The 24,264-nt window shown below is 48.0% G+C and overlaps 1 protein-coding gene across 4 annotated transcripts; it reads right to left on the reverse strand.

Moving 5' to 3' along the window:
• Positions 1 to 1,410: 1,410 nt before the first annotated feature.
• On the reverse strand, positions 1,411 to 23,888 carry IFNLR1 (interferon lambda receptor 1). 4 transcript variants are annotated; one of them, XM_060016208.1, is made up of 7 exons: positions 23,780 to 23,888; positions 20,021 to 20,144; positions 12,612 to 12,796; positions 8,127 to 8,269; positions 6,238 to 6,397; positions 5,802 to 5,935; positions 1,411 to 4,806 (listed from the first exon to the last, which is right to left on the reverse strand). In XM_060016208.1, exons 1-7 carry the CDS (start codon positions 23,886 to 23,888, stop codon positions 4,060 to 4,062), a joined length of 1,602 nt encoding a protein of 533 aa, XP_059872191.1. In that variant the 3' UTR covers positions 1,411 to 4,059. The 4 variants fall into 4 exon arrangements, with proteins under 4 accessions (XP_059872191.1, XP_059872216.1, XP_059872207.1 ...); XM_060016233.1 differs by lacking the exon at positions 23,780 to 23,888 and adding an exon at positions 19,182 to 19,356 and having other exon boundaries at positions 20,021 to 20,073; XM_060016224.1 differs by lacking the exons at positions 20,021 to 20,144; positions 23,780 to 23,888 and adding an exon at positions 19,182 to 19,596.
• Positions 23,889 to 24,264: the final 376 nt, after the last annotated feature.

The following is a 24,264-nucleotide window of genomic DNA, read 5'->3' on the forward strand; positions in this document are numbered from 1 at the left end:
CCGGAGCCTGTGGTCCGCAACGGGAGAGGCCACAACAGTGAGAGGCCCGCGTACCGCCAAAACAAACAAACAAACAAAAAAACCAAAATACAAAAAACTAGGATGCAGGGAAGCCGAGGACAGGGCTGCAGCTGGGCCTCAGGAATGGACTGGATCCAGTCCGTTTCTCATCCTGGAGGCTCATGTGGAGGTCCCATTGTCGTCTTTGTACCCTGAGCTTTCCTGTTCTTTGGAGTGGGAAATAGTGTCAGAGCCGGTTGGAACTTAATTGTTCCAGGCCAAGCCAGCCAAGAAGACATCTGAATGCCAGGGAAAGGGACTTGTTGGATTAGCTCATCTTGGGTCTAGAGCCTGCCCTGGCATTAGTAAATGATGACAGTCCGCAAGCACAGTTCTGGGCAGTGTGAAAATGAACGGAAACCTCATTTCAGATGGAGTTGGGAGGACTGAAGGGAGAACTCTCAAGCTCTCGCTGTCAATTGCAGACTCAACAGAAAGAGACATACCTTTGCATCTCCAACAGGAGGAGGGTTACTATTTTACTACCCAGCAGGAGGAGGAATTTCTCTTTGCCTGGCAACAGCCTAGCCAATAAGAGACTGTAGTAACTCAGCCAATGAAAAGCAGTACACTTCAAACTCTCAGTTTGCTCCAATAGACTCTGTGTTTATAACGGCCCCTCCCAACTAACCTCTTTTCCCCTATAAAGGAACATTCCTCTCCGTGTTCTCTGGACTTGCCTGTGGTTCACCATAGATTGCGTGTCCCAAATTGCAATTCTTTGCTGTTCCTGAATAAACCCGTTTTGCTGGTAAAATAACAGGCTGTTTTATTATTTTTAGGTCTTCAGCTGTTACCTTGTGGGAGAATTGGTGGGACCTGGGAGACCCTCCCCAGTAGAGATCTACTGGAATGAGTTTGGGTTGCAAGGCTGCCACATAGGATTTTCTGTATCCTTCCATGGACCATTGTTGCAATAGGGTGAGCTGCCAGGTGGTAGGTACACCTCTGGCTTCGTTGTAGCACCCTTCTCATGTCCTCAGCTTGATGGATTCCAACTGCAAGTACCTGCAGCTCCCTGGGAGGGAGTGGCTCTCTACACAGGACTGATGGGAGTTGGATAAGCCTCCCAGCTCCTGTCCCTGGCAGGGGAACAAATCTGGAGGGTCCAACACTGAACTCCCAAAGCTCCCTAGGAGGACTGAACCCTAGTTGCCCAGAGCCATGACCTGTTTGATTATGCATCTGGACTGGCTGCCTCCCCTCCCTCTCTTCCCACTCCCCTATTGATGCTTTCTGGAATCGCCGCACTGCTTTATACCCCCCAGTCCTCGCCTCTGGGTCTGCTGCTGGGCACCCAACCCAAGACCCTGTAGTCTTAACGGCGAGAAGAGTGGTGAGGAAACTTTGAGAAATGAGAGCACACGCTTTTCCATTCAATTTTGCCCTTTTCTCTAAAAATAAAGCTCTTTATTTAAAACAGTTTAGGGTAGGCCCCAACAAACATTAGGAAATTATCTAAATATGACATAAACATAAAATAAAATTAGAAATAACTACAAATATCTTAGAACAATATATAATCTCCTCACTACCCTAAAGAACGGGAATGTTGCTTTCACCCGGGCATCACCCACTCTGCCCCTGACATCTTTCACGCGTGGCCCTGGAGTTTCCACTATGCAGTTCCTGCCTGCTGGGGACATGAAAGGGCTTTGTAAACAGTTCAGTGCTGAGCACACCTGACAAATGATAATATTGAATAGCATGCTCTTTCCTAAAGCTGCCCAGTTTTTTGTTTATGACTTAATGACCATAAAGGAGCTGGAGTTTAGAATTAATAGAAAGCTCAGTGTCTGTCAGAAATTAAACTTTAAAAAAATGCTTAAAAAACACACAAGGTTTCAGAACAGAGAGAAAGTGGTTCCTTCACACAAGCCTAAGACAATAGTGAGGATAGCTTTTAGTTATTTGGAATTTACTTCCACGAAGCAGCTCGGCTGGTTCCAGAAAGGACACTGGGCTTGGTCTGGGTATTCTCCTAGGAACTGGCCGTGAGCCACAGCCCTCCCCAGCTCCATGGTTCCAGTTTGTTCTTCCTCTTCTGTGCTCAATCATGGATGTAGACAAGCCTCATTGCAGGGAAACCCCTGCAGAAATGCATGTACGTGTGTGAGTCCCAGCAGTGGTGAAGGCCTCCTGCCAGCCTCGTGCCCCTTGGAAACCCTTGCCGAGACCTCAGTACTGTTTACATGGCCAAGGGGACGGGGGTTGGCCCAGCTGGCCAGAGACCGACAGTCTCACCCTCAGAGACGTACACAGTAAGTCAACATTTTAGCTTCCTCGTTTGAAACAAAAGACAGGTGTTCAATTTAAAAAGGGGTTTGCTGACGTTTTCTTTAGCAGTTGAAACTCCTAAGCACAATCTTACGTAGAGGGCCACCAGAGAAAATCAGGGCCCAGGGAGGCTGCTCTGGTTGCGCTGCGGGGATCCTACAGCCCACGGCTCCCCCCGAGATTGAGACGCCTCCTGTGAAGCCCAAGGCCTTTTGGGAACACAGTTTGAGAACCCCTGGACCAGATGCCTTCGAGAAGCTTTTCCAGATCTTCCATTAATGTTCCACCCTTGCGTTGCCTTCAAAACACAGCCCCGTGGATAAAATGCTTATGAAGATGCTTTTTACACAAATGGAGGAACTTAAGTCCTGGCAGGTGAAATGGCAGAGCCAAAGATGTTCGGATTCCTGTGGTCCCTGCAGGGCCACAAAACTGACAAAACCTTGGTCTAACGGGTGAAGACTCAGCTCTGCTCGTCCATATACTGGTGGGTGTAGGTTAATAAAGCGGTCGTTTGAGAACATCCATCACTACCCTCAGGTAAGGACAGTCACCTGTTTCCAGAAGACAGTGGTTTCTCAAAACTGGAAGAGGAAATGGGATGTCTTTACAACCACAATGGTCACCTAAAGGGTCTGAAGTGCTAAGTTGGGATCACGGGCCCAGGGGTCCAACTCCCTGCTGGGTTGCTACCCCACCACCAATTAATCAGACCCCCTAGAAGGTGGGCCATTTGGTATTTTCTTTGCTGGGAAAAGGGAGAGGGACCCTTGGCTGGGCTCCAGCTTCTGAGAACTGTTTCCTGACCAGGAGGCAGGGGTCAGTGAGGGCAGGAGGCAGGAGAAAGACTAAAGGTGGGAACTCCAGTCACTCTGAGTTTAGGGTCACAGGTGGGAGATGCCCAGCAGTCCCCTCAGAGCCTGGGTGGATGGAGAATCCTACCAGCCACCACGTGGTGAGTGCCAATGGTGTGGCAGGCATCACACGTCTCTGTCGGAACCCTCACCGTGCCCCAGGTGGTAGCTGTAGAAAGGAGACTCGGGTACAGAGAAGGAAGGTATCTCCCCTAAGGCCACACAACTGAGAAATGGCAGAGCTGGGATTTGGACCCAGGCCTCTTTGATAATGGAAATAGTGCAATGCCTGACCCAGAGACTGGGATTTGAAGGACATGCCTTTCCTCTTCCTCTCCAACACCCTCAGCCAACTGGATTTTTCTTCACTGGGGCCCACCCTAGGGGACTCATAAATCAGGATGCCGAGCCTCGGGGAGGAGGGAGCCCAGCGGGTGCTGGAGAGAGGCGTTGAGTCCTGCTACACTTGGTCTGCCTCCGGATTTCTTCCCTCCCCAAATCCAGATGGGCCCTTGTGCTGTCAGCCTTCAATGTCCCCTGTGACCTGACCTCGCCTGTTTCATGTTGTGCAGGGATGACTTTTCCAACTGGCCTGTCACCCCAGGGACAGTGGTGTGGTCTGACACCCAACCAACCTCTGACCTCCGCCCATCCCTGTCTCCACCCCTCTTGGCTCTCGGCCCAAAGCTCGCAGGTCATAGGACGGGGTGGCTTCTGACTGCTCAACCTGGCGGACACCTCTAGCCGGGTTCCCCGAGGTGCCGTAAGAACCCGCTGCTGCCCCGGCGATGATGCTCTCAGGATTTCAAGTCTTGGTGGCATGCTGGGTCCCCAGAAAGCTCAGGAGCACCAGACTGGGAGGGACGGCTCACCTGGCCAAGTAGTGCCCCAGTGTCCTACCTCTGACCTCGATCCTCTGGAGGCTCTTAGCCCCGCAGCTGCCGTCACTGCTGTCCTCACTTTCTGATTCCCCCCCACCCTCTTCTTCTTCCTCGGGGCTGCTGTCCCAGCAGAAGGTCAGTGTCTGAAGAGAAACTGGGGGCTCCCTGGGAACCAGAATCAGCCCTGGGGACGGTAAGCCCCAGCTGACCCAGGAGGACGGGTTGTCTTCTGGGGGCTCTTCCAGGGAACTCGAGTCCTCGGAGAATTCGGGTGGTGGGAGAGGCTTCTGGAACTCCTTCCCACCCGGTCCTCGGCCTGGCCTCTTCTTGGCCAAGTAACCAGATGATCCAGCCTCGTCCCAGGTGGAGGAGCCCACAGTGCTGGCCCAGCTTCTGTCTGAAGAATCGCAAGCAGAGGAGCCTTCGACCTGGACCAGAGGAGTCCAAGGCCCTCCTGCCTCCGCCTGCCCCGGGCTCTGGTGTTCCTGCCCCAGGAAGGGGGGTGGTTCAGTGTAGGGCTGGAAGCTGACACCATCGTCCGAGCTCTCCTCGTCGGCCTCCTCCTCCTCAGCACTGTCCTCTGATCCTGCCTGGACGGTGGCTGGGGCCCTGACTCTAGGGGTCAGCCTGACCCTTCTGGTCTGTTCCTTTTGGGGACAGAGGATCAAGACATGCAGGCACTCTGGGCCACTGGGTTGAAAGGTTGCCCCGGGGTGTCTGTGTCCAGAGAGGTCCTGATCGGGGGAAGGGGGAGAAGAACAGAAGATTCAGCCTTTCTGGAAGAGTGACCGTTCTAATTTGGGTTCCCCTGGAAATAGACTCTGAGACAAGGATTCAAATGTAAGTAGTTTCTTTGGGAAGTGATCCCAGGAAGTGTCAGCAAGGCCTAGCAGCCGATAGCGGGGTGTTATCAGGCAAGTTACCCCGAGGGCAGCTGGAACTTAGCCCCGCCGGGGACACAGGCCTCAGAGCACCATCGGGTGAGGCATGGAGGGGTGGTGGCAGTGTGAATTCTCTGCCACATGCAGCTGCTGATGTGCACGGGCAGAGCGGACACCAGAGGCCAGAGAAAGCCTCCAGGTTTCAGGTGCCAGCTGCAGGGGGTCGAGCTGGTAACTTACCACATAATGGGAAGGCAGAGGGATAGGGCAAGGTGCAGACCCATCTAACACAGAGGTTGTCCTTCAGTTAGTGGGAATTCCGTGCAGGTTCCATATCCAGGAACGTTGAAACAGTCCCGTGTGGCAGGGACTCTCAGAATCCCTCCTCAAAGCCCCCACCGGACCCGAGTGCCCACTGAGCATCTCCCACAGCCTCACTTTCCAGGCCTTCATCTGAACAAGTCTGACCTCTCCAGGCTTCCCCTGTCCCAGCTGGCCCCAGGTTCTAAGCAAGCGAGCTGGCAGTCCGGTGGGGAAATTCCAGCGTCTGCCTGGGCAAGACTGACCCTCGGTTAGATTGTGAATGAAGTGCTGGGACTCTTTTAAGATGTCCCCTTTAGGTGCCACCCTCCCGCCTCCCCTCTGGGCATCTCTCCTGAAGCATATTTGCTATTTTAGTTTGGTGCCAAAGGAATGAATTACTAATGGTGAAAATTTAGACAGGAAGATAGATGTTTCGCAGTCTGGGCCATCTTGATATTCTAGCTGAACTATCTCTAAGTCTAGCTCCACTTCCTTGCTCTTCGACAACCCTCCCTCTCTGTCGCACACCCCCAGATTTGCCATACCAGGGCCTGTGGCATCTTTGCCTGATGAAACCAGGGGTTCCCCCTGAAGCTCTTCCAGATCACAGGCCCAGTGGCAACGACCAACAGCAGTGGCAGCAGAAGGGGTAGCAGTACCAGGAGTGCCCAGTTGGATCCTAGGAAGAAAAACATAATAACAACTAGAGAAGCAGGGGCTCCTGTCTATCAACGGCATCTGTGCTGTGGGCTTCACGTACATTATCCTATTTAATCCTCATCAGAGTAAACCCATCCTACAGCGTGTGGAAAGCAAGGTTCAGAGAGGTTATGTAAGCTGCCCAAAGATACAGTGAGTGGGGTGGAGCTGGGATTTTAATCGAGGTGAGTCTGTCTCTAGACTTGCGCTCTTAACCACCATATTATGAAGATCCTAACGCCCAGGGGAAAAGTCCCCACTTCTGTACCACTTTGCACACACCTGGGGCCTCCAGGAAGAAGCAGGTGGGCTCAGAGAACTTGCTGTATTTAGGGGAGCCAAAGGTGTATATAGTTCTGGCGCTGAGGCAGTGGTGTCCGCTGGTGTCTGGTTGGAGAGAAATCTGGACTGGCTGGCCATGGGGAGTGGCTGGAAAACTGGCCTGTTTGGAGAGAGAAGCAGAGGTGGGTGGACCTGCTGGGGGGCGCTGGCTCCATGCAGCCAGGACAGGGTGGGGTTGGCAGGACACAGCGGTGACTCCTACACCTTTTCTTGCATTAAGGCTTAAGCATTCAGGGAGCACGTCCCCACACTCTCTGGTTTCTCTTCCACGGAGTTTCGAGGTAGAGATGGTCTGGGTTCAAAAGCAGCCCTGCCACTCAGGGTCACTCCCATGCACACCCCACCAGGGCCCACAGGCCCTCACTTTCAGGGACAGATGCCTCAGGCTTCCTGCCCTCAGAGCGTGTCAATCAATTAGGGCGGGGGCAGTGGTCACTCAGCCATTACAGACACAGAAAACTCTAGGGCTGCCTGTCTAACACAGTAGCCACTGGCCACAGGTGGTGCTTGAGCCCTTGAAGTGTGGCTGGTACCAACTGAGATGTGCTCTAAGTGTAAAATACACACTGGCTTTCACGAAAAAAGAACATAAAACTTCTCAGTAATTTTTATATTAACTACAGGTTGAGAAGATAACATTCTATTGGATGAAATAAAACCTACTATGAAAATAAATTCACTTGTTTCTTTTTACTTAATTTAATGTGGAACGCTTAAATGACACGATGTGGCTTGCATTATGTTTCTACTGGACAGTGCTGGTTGAGAATATCTGTGAGGTTCTTGAAGGTGAGGACCACATCGGATGAAGATCTATCAACGTGTCTCTGGGATCCAGAGTGTGCAGGAGGTTAGGAGTGGGAGCATTGGTTCGGTAAAAGACAGAATGGACAAGAACGGGGGTCCGTAGACTACAGCCCCATCTTTTTTTTTTTTTTTTTTTTTTTTTGTGGTACGCGGGCCTCTCACCGCCGCGGCCTCTCCGGTCGCAGAGCACAGGCTCCGGACGCGCAGGCTCAGCGGCCACGGCTCACGGGCTCAGCCGCTCCGCGGCATGTGGGATCTTCCCGGACCGGGGCATGAACCGTGTCCCCTGCATTGGCAGGCGGACTCCCAACCATTGCGCCACCAGGGAAGCCCCCATCTTTTGTTTTAAATAGAGTTTTCCTGGAACACAGCTATGCCTGTTCATGTACCTATTTACTTATGGCTCCTTTTGTGTTACAGATGGAGTTGAATAGAGGTGACAGACGATAAGGCCTGCAAAGCCAAAAGTATTTACTATCTGGCCAATTACAGAAAAAGTTTGCCAACCCCTGCCATAAATAAATATATACAGACATATGCACACGCATACACAGAAACAAGTCTGAAATTGGATATATACCACATAGTTATTTGCGATCATCTCTGTGTACTTTTGGTTTTCTTCCTAGAATTTATCTGTATTTTCTAGGTTTTTTTTCTAATGAATCTGGTGGCTTAACAAGTAGGCTAAGTAGGTTCTTGGAGACTGTCATACTTCAGTCAGATTAAAAAAAAAAAAGGTTTCATAATTTTAAAAAAAATTAGGTAGAAAACTGCTGTTTATTACCTGTAATGTGCAGGGGAAGGATGTCCCGAACTTGGCCTCTTAGGGGGAGGGGGGCAGAGGTGGGCCACAGGCCACTCACACTGTGCAGAGTCAAGGGGTGACTGCCAGGAGTGAGGGGTATGCAGGGAAGGCTTCCTGGAGGAGGCTTTCAGGGCTTGGAGGGTGAAGGGCACTGGGGTTTGGTGGGAGAATGAGGAAGGGGACCCAGCCTGGGGGCATGAAAGGGGTTTCTCACCTCATTCCCGGTCCCCTCTTTCCAGAAATACACCTCATAGCTCAGATCTGGTTGGGGCATGCAGTGGGGCAGCTGGTACGTGGCATTGACACTCAGGATCTCGTCTGTCCGGGTGAATACCAGGACAGGTGGGGCTGGCTCCACTGGCAGAAACAGAACAGGACCCATCAGGACCTTCTGGGGGCCACAGGGCATCCATCCCCCAGCCTCCAGGCAGGCCTGTTCCTCACCCAGCCCAGAAACAGTTAACCTCCCTTTACTCATGTCATCCCTTCCACTTGGGTGCCCTTCACATGTCACTGGTCTGTCAGCATCCTGTTCATTTGTATTAGTTTTTGCTGCTGCCATAACATATGACCATGAACTTAGTGGCTTAAATCAACACAGATTTATTATCTCTCAGTTCTGTAGGTCAGAGTCTGGGTGGGCTTGATGGGGTCCTCAACTCTGGGTGGAAATCAAGATGTCAGATGGCCTGGGCTCTTATCTGGAATTTTGGGGGAGAATTCACTTCCACGCTCATTCATGCTGTCAGCAGAATTCAGTTCCTTGTGGTTGTGAGACTGAGGTTTATTTCTATGCTGTTGTTAGCTGGGACCCTCTCTCAGCTCCTGAGGGCACCTGCATTTTTTTTTTTTTTTTTAAATTTTGGCCGCGCTGCACAGCATGTGGGATCTTAGTTCCCTGACCAGGGATTGAACCCGAACCCCCTGCAGTTGAAGCACAGAGTCTTTATTGGACTGCCAGGGAAGTCCTGCCACCTGCATTTCTAATCACGTTGCCCCTTCATCTTCAAAGCAGAAACACCATGTTGAATCCTTCTCACACCTCAACTCTCTCTGATTTTCCCTTCTTCTACACCTCTTCTGCCTCCAGCTGGAGAAAGTTCTCTGCTTTTAAGGGTTCATGGGATTAGATTGAGCCCATTTGGATAATCCAAGATAATCTCACTACTTTAACACCCATAACCTTAATTAAAATCCCTTTTGCCATTTAATAGTAACATCTAACATATTCAGAAGTTCAGGGATTAGAGCATGAATATCTTTGGGGAAGTCATTCTGTCTATCATGGTCCTCCCTCTGACTCCTTGAAAATCATGTCCCTCTCCAATGCAACATACATTCTCCCCATCCCAAGGTACCCCAGGGTCTCATCCCATTACAGCATCAACTCAAGTTCTAAAATCTCATCATCTAACGTATCTAAATCAGGTTCAGGTGAGACTTTGGGTACAATCCATTCAGTACAACTCCTGGGACACAATTCCTATCCATTTGTGGACCAGTGAAAATAAAGTACAAGTTATCTGCTCCCAATATAAGGTGGTGGGATAGGCGCTGGATAATAGTTATAGACATTTTGGTTCAAACAGGGAGAAATAGGAGGTAAAAAGGAGTCACTGGGCTGAAGCAGTTTTGAAATCCAGCTACACAAACTGTACTAGGTTTTAAGGCTTGGGAACTACTTCTCCTTGGCTTTCAGCACTGCTCTCTGGGCTCTTGGTTCCACCCTCTGAATCATCCTTCCTTTTCATGAAAGGTAGCAGGTATTTGCAGCTAAGTAGTTTTACCAGTCTGCTTCCTTCCAGTAGAAATTGGGGGACCAGTAGCCTTCTTTCTTTTCTTGTCCTCTCTGTCCCTTTCCGTTCAAGCTGGCAGTGTTTCTGCCGATATAAAATTCTCAAGAATTTTATGGGTCTCCTGTGGATGTCATGGGGACCCACTCCATTAGACAGAAGTCAGTTCCACAAATCTTTTTGAGATAAGCCCTTCTCTATTTTTGGCTTTAGCGGAGCTGGCTGAGGGATAACACTTCAGCTTTCTAGAGGCCCTTTGATTTGACTGAGGGGAACTGAACTGTGTGTCAGACCCTTAAATCTCTTCAAAGAGTCTTTTTCTTGATTAAACACTTTGATCTTTCTGAGGTTTTAGGAAATGATCGCACAGCCGCACACTTGGCTGTTTCTCTATGTCACACTCTTGGAAGCAATTTCTTTAGTATCTTTTGCCATCTGTAGAGGTTAAGAATTTCCCAAATCTTCAAGTCCTGGTTCCTTTTCGTTTATGCTCTTTCCTCAATTTCTCTCTCTCCTCCTTGCATTTTGCTATGATTACCAGGAATAAACCAGGCCATGCCTTCAACACAACATTTATCAAATCTCCTTGATAAATGTCCAGATTCATCATTTACAAGTTCTGCTTTCCACATACCGACAGGACACAATTTTGCTAATCTTTTTGCCAGTATATAAGAGGCATTCCCCCTTCCTGAATTTTTCAATAATAACATATTCCTCACTTCCTTCTGTGAGGCAGTGCTTTTAGCATCCAGACTTCTACTAACAGTCTGTTCGTGATGATTTAAGAATTCTTGAAGGAGATTTAGATTTTCTCTATGATGCTCCTCGCTTGCTTCTGAGCTCTCACTGGCAGAGTCTTTAATGTCCATTTCTAATGACAGTCTGTACAAGGTCATCTAGGTTTGACTGATGGTTTGAAGATGGTGGGGGCAGTGAGTTGAAATAAAGTGGCAAGAGAAAATTAATACACCATTGTTCAAGATCCAGCTGAAATGCCACTTCTTCCATGCAGCCCTCCCTGAGTACCAGCCAGCAGGAGCTCTGGCCACACTGGTCATCCCTGTCCTGTGTTTGTGCTCAGGGAAAAGGTGTGGCTTCCACAAGGTGCCACTACTTATGTGTTCAGGAAATATCCACGGGACACTGATATGTATTAAGCCCTGGGCAGGGAGCTGAGGGGAGTGGGGAGATGAGGCCTCCATAAATCTTGACCTCAAGGAGTTGGAAGAATTTAGGGGGAAATGAAATACATAAACTACCAAAACTCAAGAGAGAGAGTGACCAGGGTCACCACAGCTGAGGGCAGAAATAGGAAGGAAGGGTCACTCAAGCTTGAGGTGTGCTGCAGGAGAATCAGAATATTATTCAGGGAGGAGGAGGCAAAAAAAAAAAGTAGCCTCCTTTCTGCATCTTTCCCTCTGTTGTTCTAATTCTTATTCCTATTCATCCAGCCTCTGCAGTGGTTCATCCATCATTCTTCTAGCCAGACAGCCTTTCTGTCTGCCTTCGCATCTTTCTTTTCCTTTCTATCCATCCATCCATCCTTCCCAACTATGCTTCTTTTCCTTCCCATCCACGCATCCTTCTCAACCATCCTTCCTTCTTCCTAAGCATCCTGTCTTTCTTTCTTTCCAATTGACATTTCTTCCTTCCTATCCACCCTGTCTTCCTGTTCATTTATACTTTCTTCCTTCCTTGTATCTAGCCAATCAGCCTACTTTTCTACTCCTCCATCCTTCCTATCCATCCATTCTTTTCTTTCCATACATCTTTCCTTCCTGTTTTTCCTTTCTCCTTTGCCTCTCCTTCCCTTTTACCCTTCCTTCCCTTCCCAGGCAGCCAGCTTCCTTCTGTACTCACTACCCACTGATCCATCTGTCTGCCTTTCGTTCCTATCCTCCACTTCTCCATCCATACTGGCTTCTTCATGGTAAGCATTTACTCATCCATCTAGCCTCCTCCTTCCCACTCATCCATCACTTCTTCCCCATCCTCTCCACACTTCTTTTCTTCTTACCCATCCATCCTTTTCCTCCTTTCGTCCATCCAACCAGCCAGCTTCCTTCCATCCAAATCATCTCTTCTTCCTTCTCTGCCATTTTCTCCTGCCATCCTTCGTTAAATCCCTTCCTCATCCCCCTTCAAGCCCTATTTTGTCCTCAAACATTTTGAGAAGCCTGGGTGATAAGTTACAGATCTCAGCTCCATGAGCCTATTGTCTGAGTATTTATCCTCCCCTCCTTACTCCTGACCTGATCGAGCACCTTGTCCCAGATCAGAAAGAGCCATTTCACATCCCGTGTCCATCACTTACTAGCTGGCAAGTTCCTTAACTTCTGTGAGTCTTGCTTTATATATTTTTAAAAAATGGGGTGATGAAAATGAACCCCACAGGTCTGTTATGAGGATTAGAAATAAAATACATTGGGGGAAGAAAAGCACTCTCCTCACTCAATGTTAACACTGGTGATTTATGAAGGCTGTAAGCATGGGGAATGTTTTCCTCTCTATTTTCATCTCCTTTCCCCCCCAAATTTCTACCGTGTACAGAAATTACTATTGCAACCAGAATTTTTAAAAATTGTTTCTTAAAGAGAGAGATTGAACCTTAAAAAAGTAGGAATAAATATATAAAGTGCCTTGTGTAGTTCATGACCAAGGTTGTGCTCAAAAGAAGATCATGAACCTCATTAGGAGGAGGTACAAACTGAACTGCTGGGGCTGGTGAACTCCCCTAACTCCCTGCCACGAAGTCAGGCTACTTGGACATGGGCCAGGGCCCGTGGCAGGTGGCCCCAGAGAGCTGCCCACTGCTTTGGGGAAGTGGGAGACAGATGGCCAGGATAGCAGTGCCTCTGAGCCAGGCTCCTGAGCAGACGGCCTCCCACAGGTCCTTCACTTACCTTCAAAAAAGTAATCCATGGACTTGGACTCCACCCAGGGTGACCTGGCTCTGGGAGAAACCGCTCGCACACGCCCCTTGAACTTATTGCACAGGTCTTGTTTCTCCAGGCACATCAGAGAACACTGTAGCTCTTTGGTTCCTGCACACATTTTTACTCTCCGCCACTGTTTGGGGGTTGCAGAGCTGAGGGAGGAGACAGGAGGGTCATGGATTCAGCCTCTTGGGGGTGAGAAAACTTAGAGAACATGCGATCACTCGTCCCTCCATCCCACCTGATCATCCATCCATCCATCTGTCCAGCCAGCCAGCCATCGGCTGAGACAGAATGAGAACAGTCCAGTCAAGAGCTTGGGCTCTGGAATGATAGACAAGGGGGGGAACCCTGGCTCTGCCCCTCACTAGCTCTGGGGCCTTAACGCAGGTCACTGTCCCTAAGCCTCAGTGTCCCCATCTGTCATGGCTCCCCCACAGGATCGTCGTGCTAGTAACCATTTTCCCCGCGTTTATTCATTCAGGCATTTATGGACCCCCTGCCGTGTACCAGGCCCGGTGCCAGGCGCTATGCGGATGTCAGAGGGGAACCCACAGGTCCATGACTACGACCTTCTGAGAACACTGAGGTCCAAAGGAGGGACCTGCGTGCTGGGCATTATTCTTGGGCAATCGGCAACTCATGACAGATAGGTCCTGCCCTCGGGAACTTACACTCTGGAGGGAGGGGATGAGAGACCATCACATCAACAAGATAAATCCAGGAGCTGGTAAATGCAGTGGTCATAGGGTAGTGCGGGGGTGACTGCTCTCTGAAGGTGGCTCAGGAAAGGCCAGGAAGACAGTGCTGAAGCTGAGGCCGGGATGCTGAGAAGGGAGCCAAGAGAAGGCCTGGGGGAAGGAAACGCAAAAGCAAAAGCCTTGCAATGGGAAGGGACTTGATCTGTCCAGACAAAAACAAGGCCAGGGCAGCCAAAGCCCAGTGGACAAGGCCGGGAGAGGGCGGACAGACTGGACGTGAGGGTGGAGGGGCGTGGGCAGAGCAGGCAGGGTCTTGCCATCTTGGCAAGGGGCTCGGATTTTATTCCAAGTGTCAGAGGAAGCTATCAGAAGGTTCTAAAGAGAGGAACTGAGGTCATCTAATTTATGTTTTTAAAATATCACTCTGATAAACTAGCTAGGAGGCTGCAGCAGTGGTCCAAGAGAGAATGATGGGTGAGATGGCAAGAAAAGGTTGGGTGTAGGATGCATTTTGGAGGTAAAGCTGATGAGACTTGCTCATGGATTGGATGTGGAATGTGAGGGAAAGGAGAATTGAGGACTCTTCCTGGGTTTGGAGACTGAGCAACAGGTGACCAGAAAAGGCTGAGATACAGGTAGGCAAAGAGAGCAGATCTGGGGGAAGAATTCCCCTGTTTTGTTTTTTGGTGAAGTTATACTAGGTAAACATCAACGAAAAAAGGAACTGGTGTAGGCATATTAATATGAGACAAAATAGAAACTTCAAAGTCCAAAGCGTTAGTAAAGGTGAAAAGGACCACTACACAGTAGTGAATGATTCCACTTACCAGGAAGATATACAAATTCTAACTTATACGTGCCTATTAAATAGCTTCAAACTATATTCAGCAAAAATAGATAAAACTACAGGAAGAAAAAGAAAATCCACAATTACGATGGGAAATTTTTAATATATCTCACTCAGTAATCAACAGTGGAATAAAGAAAAATTATTAGTACATATGTTAAAAAAATGAACAACATAATTATCAAAGTTCGTCTAATGAACATATACAGAACAAACAAGAAACTGGTTGAGCCACATACGAACCCTAAACAAAATATTATCAAAAATATTAACAAAAATAAAGCAGCTCTCAAATTTCAAAGAATAGGTATCTCTCAAACTATTTCCTCTAACTGCAAATAATCCAGTTAAAAATCATTAACAAAAAGAGAACTAAAGGAAGTTTGAATATTTTAAAATGTTTTAAAATGACTCATGGATCAAATATTTGCAAATGATGCAACCAACAAGGGATTAATTTCCAAAATATACAAACAGCTTATACAACTCAATCAAAAAGACAAACGACACAATCAAAAATGGGCAGAAGACCAAAATAGACATTTCTCCAAAGAAGACATACAGATGGTCAACAGGCACATGAAAAGACGCTCAACATCTCTAATTATCGAGAGATGCAAATCAAAACTACAACAAGGTATCATCTCACACCAGTCAGAATGGCCATCATCAAAAAGTCTACAAATAGTAAATGCTGGAGAGGGTGTGGAGAAGAGGGGACCCTCCTATACTGTTGGTAGGAATGTAAATTGGTGCAGTCACTATGGAGAACAGTATGGAGGTTCCCTAAAAAACTAAAAATAGAGTTCCATATGATCCAGTAATCCCACTCCTGGGCATAGATCTGAAAAAGACCAAAACTCTAATTTGAAAAGATACATGCACCCCAGTGTTCATAGCAGCACTACTGACAACAGCCAAGACATGGAAGCAACCTGATGTCCATCAACGGATGAATGGTATGTATGTATGTATGTGTGTGTATACATATATACGGGAATACTACTCAGCCATAAAAAAGAATGAAATAATGCCATCTGCAGCAACATGGATGGACCTAGAGATTATCATACTAAGTGAATTAAGTCAGACAAAGACAAATATCATATGATATCATTTATATGTGGAATCTTAAAAAAATGATACAAACTTATTTACAAAACAGAAATAGACTCACAGGCACAGAAAATAAATTTATGGTTACCAAAGGGGAAAGGGGACCGGGGAGGGATAAATTAGGAGTCTGGGATTAATATATACACACTACCATATATAAAATAGATAAACAGTAAGGTCCTACTGTATAGCATAGAGAACTATATTCAATATCTTGTAATAACCTATAATGGAAAAGAATCTGAAAAGGAATATATATATATATATATATATATATATATATATATATATACCTGAACCACGGTGCTGTACACTTGAAACTAACACATCATTGTAAGTCAACTATACTTCAAACAAAAAGACAGGAGACTCAAAAATCACATATTGGAAAATAAAATAAAATGACTCATGGATCAAAGAAAGAATTATGATGGAAGTTAGTAAATCTCTAAAACTGAATGATCAAAAATATAACACAAATAAAAATTTATGAGATGTAGTTAAGCATATAGCTTTAAATATTTATAACAGAAAATAAGGAAGGATAGAAATTAATAAGCTAAGCGATCAACTGAATGAGTCAGAAAACACATGCTAAAAACATATCTGTGAACAGATTGAAACTGTAAACTACTACTTCAAAATGGATTATAAAAGACATTTTAAAATGATATAAGACATGGAAGAACACAAAACAGAATCAGAGAAACTCAGAAAGGAGATAACAGAACACAGGAGTCAGACAAGAAACAATAACAACCACATTTCATAAACGAAGAATAAATCAGAAGAACAATAAGAGCAAATTAATACAGCAGATAATGCCTTAAAAGAAACAGAAAGTGAAAAGAGAGAAAGTTTCAAAAAATAAAAGAGAACTGGGGGCTTCCCTGGTGGCGCAGTGGTTGAGAGTCCCCCTGCTGATGCAGGGGACACAGGTTTGTGCCCCGGTCCGGGAAGATCCCACATGCCGTGGAGCGGCTAGGCCCGTGAGCCATGGCCGCTGAGCCTGTGCATCCGGAGCCTGTGCTCTGCAACGGGAGAGGCCACAACAGTGAGAGGCCCGCGTACCGCAAATAAATAAATAAATAAAAATAAAAGAGAACTGAAATGTAAATGCTAAAGTTTGAAAACTTCTAGAAGAAAGCACAGAAGAGGATCTTCGTGACCTTGAGTCAAGCAAACATTTCTTAGGACACTGGGAGAAAAGAAACCTGATGTGTTAGTCTGCCAGGGCTGCGGTGACAAAATGCCAGGCTTGGGGGCTTAAACCACAGAAATGTCTCTCTCACAGTTCTGGAGGCTGGAAGTCCAAGATCAAGGTGTCTGCAGGTTTGCTCTCTCCTGAGACCTCTCTCAGGAGATGGTTACCTTCTCTCTGTGTCCTCACCTGGCCTTTTCTCTGTGTGTGAGCAGCCCTGCTGTCCCTCTTCTCATAAAGGCACTAGTTCTATTGGATTAGGGCCTCACCCTTAGGACCACATTTAATCTTAATTACCTCTTTAAAGGCCCCATGTCCAAATACAGTCACATGGGTGTTAGGGCTTTAACATATGAATGACTAAGGGGGGGAACACAATTCAGTCCATAACAGGGAATTATGAATTAAGCTGCTATGAAAGTTTGTATACAAGTCTTTGTTTGGACATATGTTTTCATGTCTCATGGATAAAGATCTAGGAGTAGAATCTGGGAAACTCAGTTACTGAATGTGTAACTTTACAAGAAACTGTCAAGCTGTTTTCCAAAGTGATCGTACCACTGTATTTCCCATCAACAATATACAGTCAGTGTCCACAGGGGATTGGTTCTAGGCCCCCTGGGAGATACAGAAACCTGTGGATGTTAAGGTCCCTTATATAAAATGGTCTCGTATGTGCATATAATGTATGCACATCCTCCCATGTACTTTAAATCATCTCTAGATTACTTATGATACTTAATACAATGTAAATGATATGTAAATGGTTGTAAATACAATGCAAATGCTATGTAAATAGCTGCTAGTGTATGGCAAATTCAAGTTTAGCTTTTGGCACTTTACGGATTTATTTTTCTTTCTGGATTTTTTTTTTTTTTTTTTTTTTTTTGCAGTACGCGGGCCTCTCACTGTTGTGGCCTCTCCCGTTGCGGAGCACAGGCTCCGGACGCGCAGGCCCAGCGGCCATGGCTCACGGGCCAAGCCGCTCCGTGGCACGTGGGATCTTCCCGGACCGGGGCACGAACCCGTGTCCCCTGCATCGGCAGGCGGACTCTCAACCACTGCACCACCAAGGAAGCCCCTGGATTTTTTTAAAAAATATTTTTGATCCATGGTTGGTTGAATCTGTGGCTGCAAAACCCCAGAATATGGAGGGCCATCTCCATGAGAGTTACTCCACATGTTTGTCTATGCTTAGTGTCATCAGACCTTTTAACTTTAACCATTCTAGTGAGTGTGAAGTAGTATTTCCTTGTAGCTTTAATTTGTACTTCTCTAATGACTAATGATGTTGAACATCTTTTCATGTGCTTATTGGCCATTTATATATCTTCTTTTGTGAAGTGACTATTCAAATATTTGGGGGGTGATTTGTCTTCTTATTTTTGAGATGTAGGAGTTCTTCATTTTGGATATAAGTTCTTTGTCAGTGTTTATACTATGAATATATTTTTCTCAGTGGCTGGCTTTTTCATTTTCTTTGGGCTTTTTTTTTTTCTTTTAAAGAACAAAATTTTAAATTTGGTGAAATCCAGCTAATCAGCATTATTGACTAAATTGTGCACACACATCCCCCACCCAATTCATATGTTGAAGCCCTAACACCCATGTGACTGTATTTGGAGATGGGCCCTTTAAAGAGGTAATTAAGATTAAATGTGGTCCTAAGGGTGAGGCCCTTATCCAATAGGACTAGTGCCTTTATGAGAAGAGGAAGGGACACCAGGGCTGTTCTCCCACAGAGAAAAGGCCAGGTGAGGACACAGAAGGTGACCATCTCCTGAGAGAGGCCTCAGGAGAGAGCAAACCTGCTGACACCTTGATCTTGGACTTCCAGCCTTCAGAACTGTGAGAGAAAAACTTCTCTTGTTTAAGCCCCCAGTCTGTGATATTTTGTTATGGCAGCCCTAGTTAATGAACACAGATTTTGGTACCATAAGTGAGGTGCCAATGTAACCAATATCTAAAATTGTGTTAGTAGCTTTGCAGCTGGGTAACAGAGGCTGAAAGAGTTTTGAGGTTCATGTGAGAAAAAGTCTAAATTGCCTTGAAAAGACTGTTCGTCAGAATATAGATGTTAAAGGTGATTCTGGGATCATCCCAGTTGGAAAGGAGGAATGTCTTACTGGAAACTGGAAGAAAATTGATCCTTGTTATAAAGTGGCAAAGAACTTGACTGAATTACGTCCTAGTGTTTTATGGAAAATCAGAAGTGGAAAGTGATGAACTTGGATACTTAGCTGAGGAGATTTCTAAGCAAAGCGTTGAAGATGTGACCTGGTTTCTCCTTACTGCTTATAGTAAAATGAGAGAGGAGAGAGAGAGAGATAGAAGGAATTGTTAAGCAAAAAGGAACCAGAAATTGAAGATTTGGAAAATTCTCAGCCTATGCATATTGCAAAAAATGAGAAAGCGTGTTCTGGAGAGAATACCAAGGTTGTGGCTGGAAAATCATTTGATAAGGAGATCGTGGGTGCAACTCACGGATTTAATCAGCCACCTCAGTAGAAGCCAGGGATAGGGATGGGATTATTACGTGTATCACCCTAATTCTGTTCACTGAAAAGATCTCAGAGCAATAGTTCTGCCTCCTGATACAGTTCTATACCATTCTTTCTTTTTAAAGCTCTCTCACAGTCTGTCCTTTCCCAAGCCAGGCCCCCATCACTCACATCTGGATGCTCCAGATGGAGGGACTGTAATAGAACAGGAAGAGCACAAGCTTTGGGGTCAGACAGACTTGGGTTTTTCTTCTGGTTCCATCACTGGCTTCCTTGGGCAGGTCACAGCACCTGAGTTGTTTCCTCGCCTCTAGAACAGGGGAAATGCACGGTCTGCCTGGTGATACTGGGAGGAAGAAGGGAAATGCTCATGCAAGGCTCCTAGCACTCAGCCTGGCACAGGGTGGGTCCTGAGTACGTGGCAGTTTCTTCTCCTTTCTGCTTCCTCCTTCTCACCAATTCTAGATTAATCCTCCTGAGTATCTGCTTTCATTAGCTTGCTCTCTTACTAAAGAACTTCAGATGATTTCCATCTATGTGCAAAGATGGCAAATCAGCTTTCATTTGCAAACTCCTCTGCATCAGCAGTGGCTGCCTGGGCTGCCAAGGTGAGAAGGACTCCAAGACTCCGTGCAGGCTCCGTGGGGAAAAGGGTAATCATCTAGCGATGCCTAACATGGCTCTGCAAGAGATACACCTGCCTCCCTTATCTGCTGGAATGCCAAGCACCTCATCCAGGCCCTCAAGAATTCCCTCACTGGGTCCTCACAGCTCCATCCAAGCTCTGCTCTGACTTTTCTCAAAGACCTGACCCCACCCCCGGCAGGTCTTTCACCTGGGCGCTGTTCTCCATCAAGCATCATCCCCACCTCCAGAGCTTTATCAAACGCCCTCTCCCAATACCTGCTGCAGGCCGTCCCCCGTGGACACAGAGAACCAAGCCCCTCCGGCCCCTGCCCACCTCCTCGGTCTCCCCCTATCATCCCACCAGCCCGGAGGTGCCCCTCCACCTTTGATAGGCCACAAAATAGGTCATGTTCTGGGGGTTGCCAGGTCCTGGGAGCCACGTCAGGTACACACTGAAGTCCCAGGAGAGCAGCGTCACGTTCTGGGGAGGGGCCAGAAGGGGCCTCCCTGTGGTGGAGAAAGAGGCCATGAAGTCTGGAGCCATTCCGAGCAGTGCGGGCGGGCAGTCGGGTGCTCACCGAGTTTAAGAACCAGGAGTTATCTGGGGTGGCTTAAGTATAGGGGATGTGATGTAGGCTGGGAACCTGGGGTGTGGGATTCCAGTCACAGCCATGCCACCGACTGGCTGTACTGCAGCCCCTTCCCCTCCTTAGACCTCAGCAGCCCATCTGTGACATGATGGGAAGCCCACCCTGGCACCTGAGGGTTCCGGCAAAACAGCGCAGCACAGGACCATCTAATAGATTCCTGGACTCCAGGAGGGAACGGCCCTGAGGGTCTCAAGGAGCAGAGGCTCTGGCTTGTTCTCAGCCATGTCCCCAGAGCCTGCCTGCAATGGTCCCTGGCACATAGTAGGTACACAATAAAAATCTGTTGAGTGAATGAATGAATACTGTGATGACTTGGATTATTCCTAAGGTCTCCTAACTGGTCTCCCTGCTTCCAACCTTGTGCCCACAATCCATTCTCCATATAGCAGCAAGGGTTAAAATGAAAGTCACATCACGTCACTCTTTTGCTTTAAACCTCCAGTGGCTTCTGTTTCATTCAAGGTAAAATCCAAAGTCTTTACAATCACCCTCAAGACCCTACCCTATCCAACCCATGACTCCCCTTGCTGGCTCCTCTCCAGCCATTCTGGCCCTTTCCTGTTCCTAGAGCATGCCGGGCACACACCCACCTCTAGGCCTTTTCACGAGCTGTTCCCTCCGCCTAGACTGTTCTCCCCACGGCTGTCCATCTGGCTCACTCCTCTGCTTCCTTCCCATCTTTACTCAGATGTCATTGTCTCAGTGATTCTTTCCCTGACCACCTCTCACTGGCCCCTACTTCCCTCCTTGGCACCTCCTCCCTGCTAACCCTCATCTTCTGAAATATGCATCTGATTACACAGCTGCCCAGTTTCTGCCCTTCCCTTGTCCTCAGAATAAAGTCTATGCTCCTTATCAGGATACGTGAAGCCCTGCCCAGCTTGGCCTGGCTGGGCCATCTCGTTGACCTCTTCCTGACAGCTCACCTACATACGTCACCAGGCTGCAGCCAGTCTTCTTTCTCGCCCTTCTCAAACCACCTCATTCTTCTGTGTGTCTTTGAACCCAGGTGTCTTTGACAGCGTGGTATTCACCATCGAATCTTTTAAAGACTTGATTCAAATGTCACTTCCTGACATCTTTCAGAAGTGGTGGTAATGCTGCAGATGATAATAATAGCAGCTAATGTGTACTGTGCCCTAACTACGTGCCAGGCACCACGCAAAGCACGTTACCTGCACTTCCTCCTTCAGTGCGCCCCACATCCCTAGGAGGTAGGTACTAATTAGGATCATCACATTACAGATGAGGAAACTGAGGCCCCCTCAGCTAATAAGTTGTAGAAACAGAATTCAAATCCAGGCCTAGCCACCCCCAAAGTCTGAGTTTTTTGGGTTTTTTTTAACATCTTTATTGGAGTATAATTGCTTTACAATGGTGTGTTAGTTTCTGCTGTATAACAAAGTGAATCAGCTATACATATACCTATATCCTCATATCTCCTCCCTCTTGCGTCTCCCTCCCACCCCCTAGGCGGACACAAAGCACCGAGCTCATCTCCCTGTGCTATGCGGCTGCTTCCCACTAGCTATCTATTTTACGTTTGGTAGTGTATATATTCCACGCCACTCTCTCACTTTGTCCCAGCTTACCCTTCCCCCTCCCCGTGTCCTCAAGTCCATTCTCTACGTCTGCAAAGTCTGAGTTCTTGATCACACTTCCTCCCCTGGGTTCTCGTGGGGCCTGTTCAGTCTTATTCTTCCAACATCTTTGGATCATTATTGGTCAAAGACATCTATTGATCACTGCGTGCCAGAGGGTTCCGAGAGGACTACAGCTCCACTCCTCCCCTTTAGGAGCTCATGGTCCCATGGAGAAGGCAGTGCCTTGAAGTGTCACATGGGTCATGATGGAAATCCATACAGGTTATAGAACGGCCTCAGGGAGGGAGGGCCCTTTCTGCTGGTGGCGCTCAGCTCGGCTCCACATCCCTGGCCTTTCAGACCACCCCACCCCGTGTCCTCTAGCTGGAACTGCGTCACCAGGATGCCAATGCCGACATTGCCCCAGCTTCTGGACTTCCTAGCAGGTGGCTGGCATGAGGCCAAAATCTGTCTACAATCGTCTTATTTGAGGACAGGCCTCAATTCTGAGCTTGGCCACAGTGGAGAAATAGCAGCTAGAGTAGTTACCTCCTGATGAGGCTTCGAAGGGTGCCGGGCATCGGTGTGAAACTTTATACACAAAACCTCATTCAATCCTCAGGACAAACCACCCTGTGGAGTAGGTGTCCTTCCCTTCCACAGAAGGCACTAGGCTCGGATACAGATGGTGAGTAATTTGCCTGAGACTACACGGCCAGTATGTGTGCGAGCCAGGATGAGAACCTGGATCCCGCTGCGCTTCACCCTAAACCTTCACACCATAGTTTGTGTTGTGTACACTAAATATTCCTCGGGTGTAAGGATAGCTAGCTCTAGACAGCAAAACTATTGAGTTTGATGGTGAAAAAGGGGTACAGAGGAACCCCTCCTCTCCTCCCTGCATAGGTCCACTGTCCCTCATCAGCTGCAGTAACACTGCTGCGGAGGCTCCAGGGGCTGGGGCATCCCTGAGCTGACCTGGGTGGGTGGGCCGCCCTGTGCCAGCTTTCCATCCCACGGCCAAAGTTGGCCATGCTCACTTCAGCTTGTCTTCTCTGTTCTGTGTGTCTCGCCAATGCCTTCCTTCTTGGGTAATTCCCCTTAATTGCTCTGAGCCTCAGTTTCCCCCTCTGAAACGGGAGGAAATAATACCTATCTTCTAGGACAGTTGGGTTGTGATGCTAAACTAGAATAACGTGGTGCCCAAGAAGTTTCTCAAACAAATGCTGGCGTTTAACCTTAGTATTAGATGATGTCCAAGGGCCCTTCTAGCTCTTAAATTATTAGTCTAAGACTAGGGACATATCCTGGGGGCATTTTGGTGTCCTTCTCCCTGGATTGGTTGGGGTTTGGTGGTTGGTTCCTATCCCAAGGTATTCTGTACCCTGTCACCTTATTTACCAGTGAGAGCTCAGAAAAAAAGGTGGCTTGTTAGAATGACAGCACAGCAGGGGCTAAGCTGGCACTCCTTCCCCTCAGGCCTGGGTGGAACTTCTGACAGCCCGAGTCGGGAGGAAGGGGAGGGCACCCCTGGCGACGGCAGGGCGCTTCTGCTTAATTTCCCCTACTGCAGCGGATAGGGCTTTCAGGAAACCTTAAAAACCACTTTATAAACAAATGCAGCTGACTTTTGAACGGCCACTATCTTTTTTTCTGTTCGTCTGAGGCTGAACTGGCATTAGGAAGCTGGCTCAGTTCCTTCCCGGAAAGGAATTTCAAAGACCCGGGTCTGTTTAGTCCTCGGAAAAAGAAAACTGGTGCTGGGTGGGCTCTGCTAATTCGCACGGGTTGCGGCGCACAGACTGATGCCCAAGGCACTCCCTCCCCGGAGCTCTGGGTCGGAAGGTGGGTGCGGACCGGATGGGGCACCCCGCGGCCCCACGCCCACCCCGCGGCCCCGTGCCCTTACCTGAAGTGGACTGCAGCAGGCACAGGAGCAACGAGGCCCACCGCGGGGCCCCGGTCATGCCGGTCTTCCTGTGGCCCAGGGTAGGACCAGGTCCCTCCTCCAGGCCCATCCAAGGCAGGTGACGCGACTGGCAGCCAATGGGAGGCCGGGCCGCGGGCCCGCCCCTTCGGGGCCAGGACTGGGAAGCTCCCGGGACTTCCCTTGCGGCTGCCGGGCTCAAACCCTCCGGTAGCTCCCAGGGCCTCTACTTCATTTTGTTCTGCCCGGTCCCGGGGGTGGGAGGTGAGGGGGTATCAGTAAATCCGTGTGTGGAGGGAGGAGAGAAGAGGAAAACTGTTTATTATTAATAATCACAGTTAGGAATTCCAATACGAGACTTTTAACAGGACAGTCGAGTTCAGGGCCAGTTTAAGAACGTGGTCTCAGGCACCATTGGCTGTATCCGAGAACGTTCTAAGTTCCAGGTTCTAGGCCAAGCACTTTCC

This window comes from Delphinus delphis, chromosome 1 (assembly GCF_949987515.2).
Source record: "Delphinus delphis chromosome 1, mDelDel1.2, whole genome shotgun sequence".
In the NCBI taxonomy this organism is placed as follows: domain Eukaryota; kingdom Metazoa; phylum Chordata; class Mammalia; order Artiodactyla; family Delphinidae; genus Delphinus; species Delphinus delphis.

What these genes read in the sequence shown, in the direction of transcription:
- IFNLR1 (XM_060016208.1), bottom strand. Translation starts at nt 23,888, where the DNA reads ATGGGCCTGGAGGAGGGACCTGGTCCTACCCTGGGCCACAGGAAGACC. An exon ending in TATTTTGTGGCCTATCAAAG is followed by an intron (nt 12,797 to 20,020) that starts GTGGAGGGGCAC and finishes CTCCTCCCTCAG; the next exon opens with CTCTGCAACCCCCAAACAGT. An exon ending in CATGGATTACTTTTTTGAAG is followed by an intron (nt 8,270 to 12,611) that starts GTAAGTGAAGGA and finishes TGTTTCTGCCAG; the next exon opens with TGGAGCCAGCCCCACCTGTC.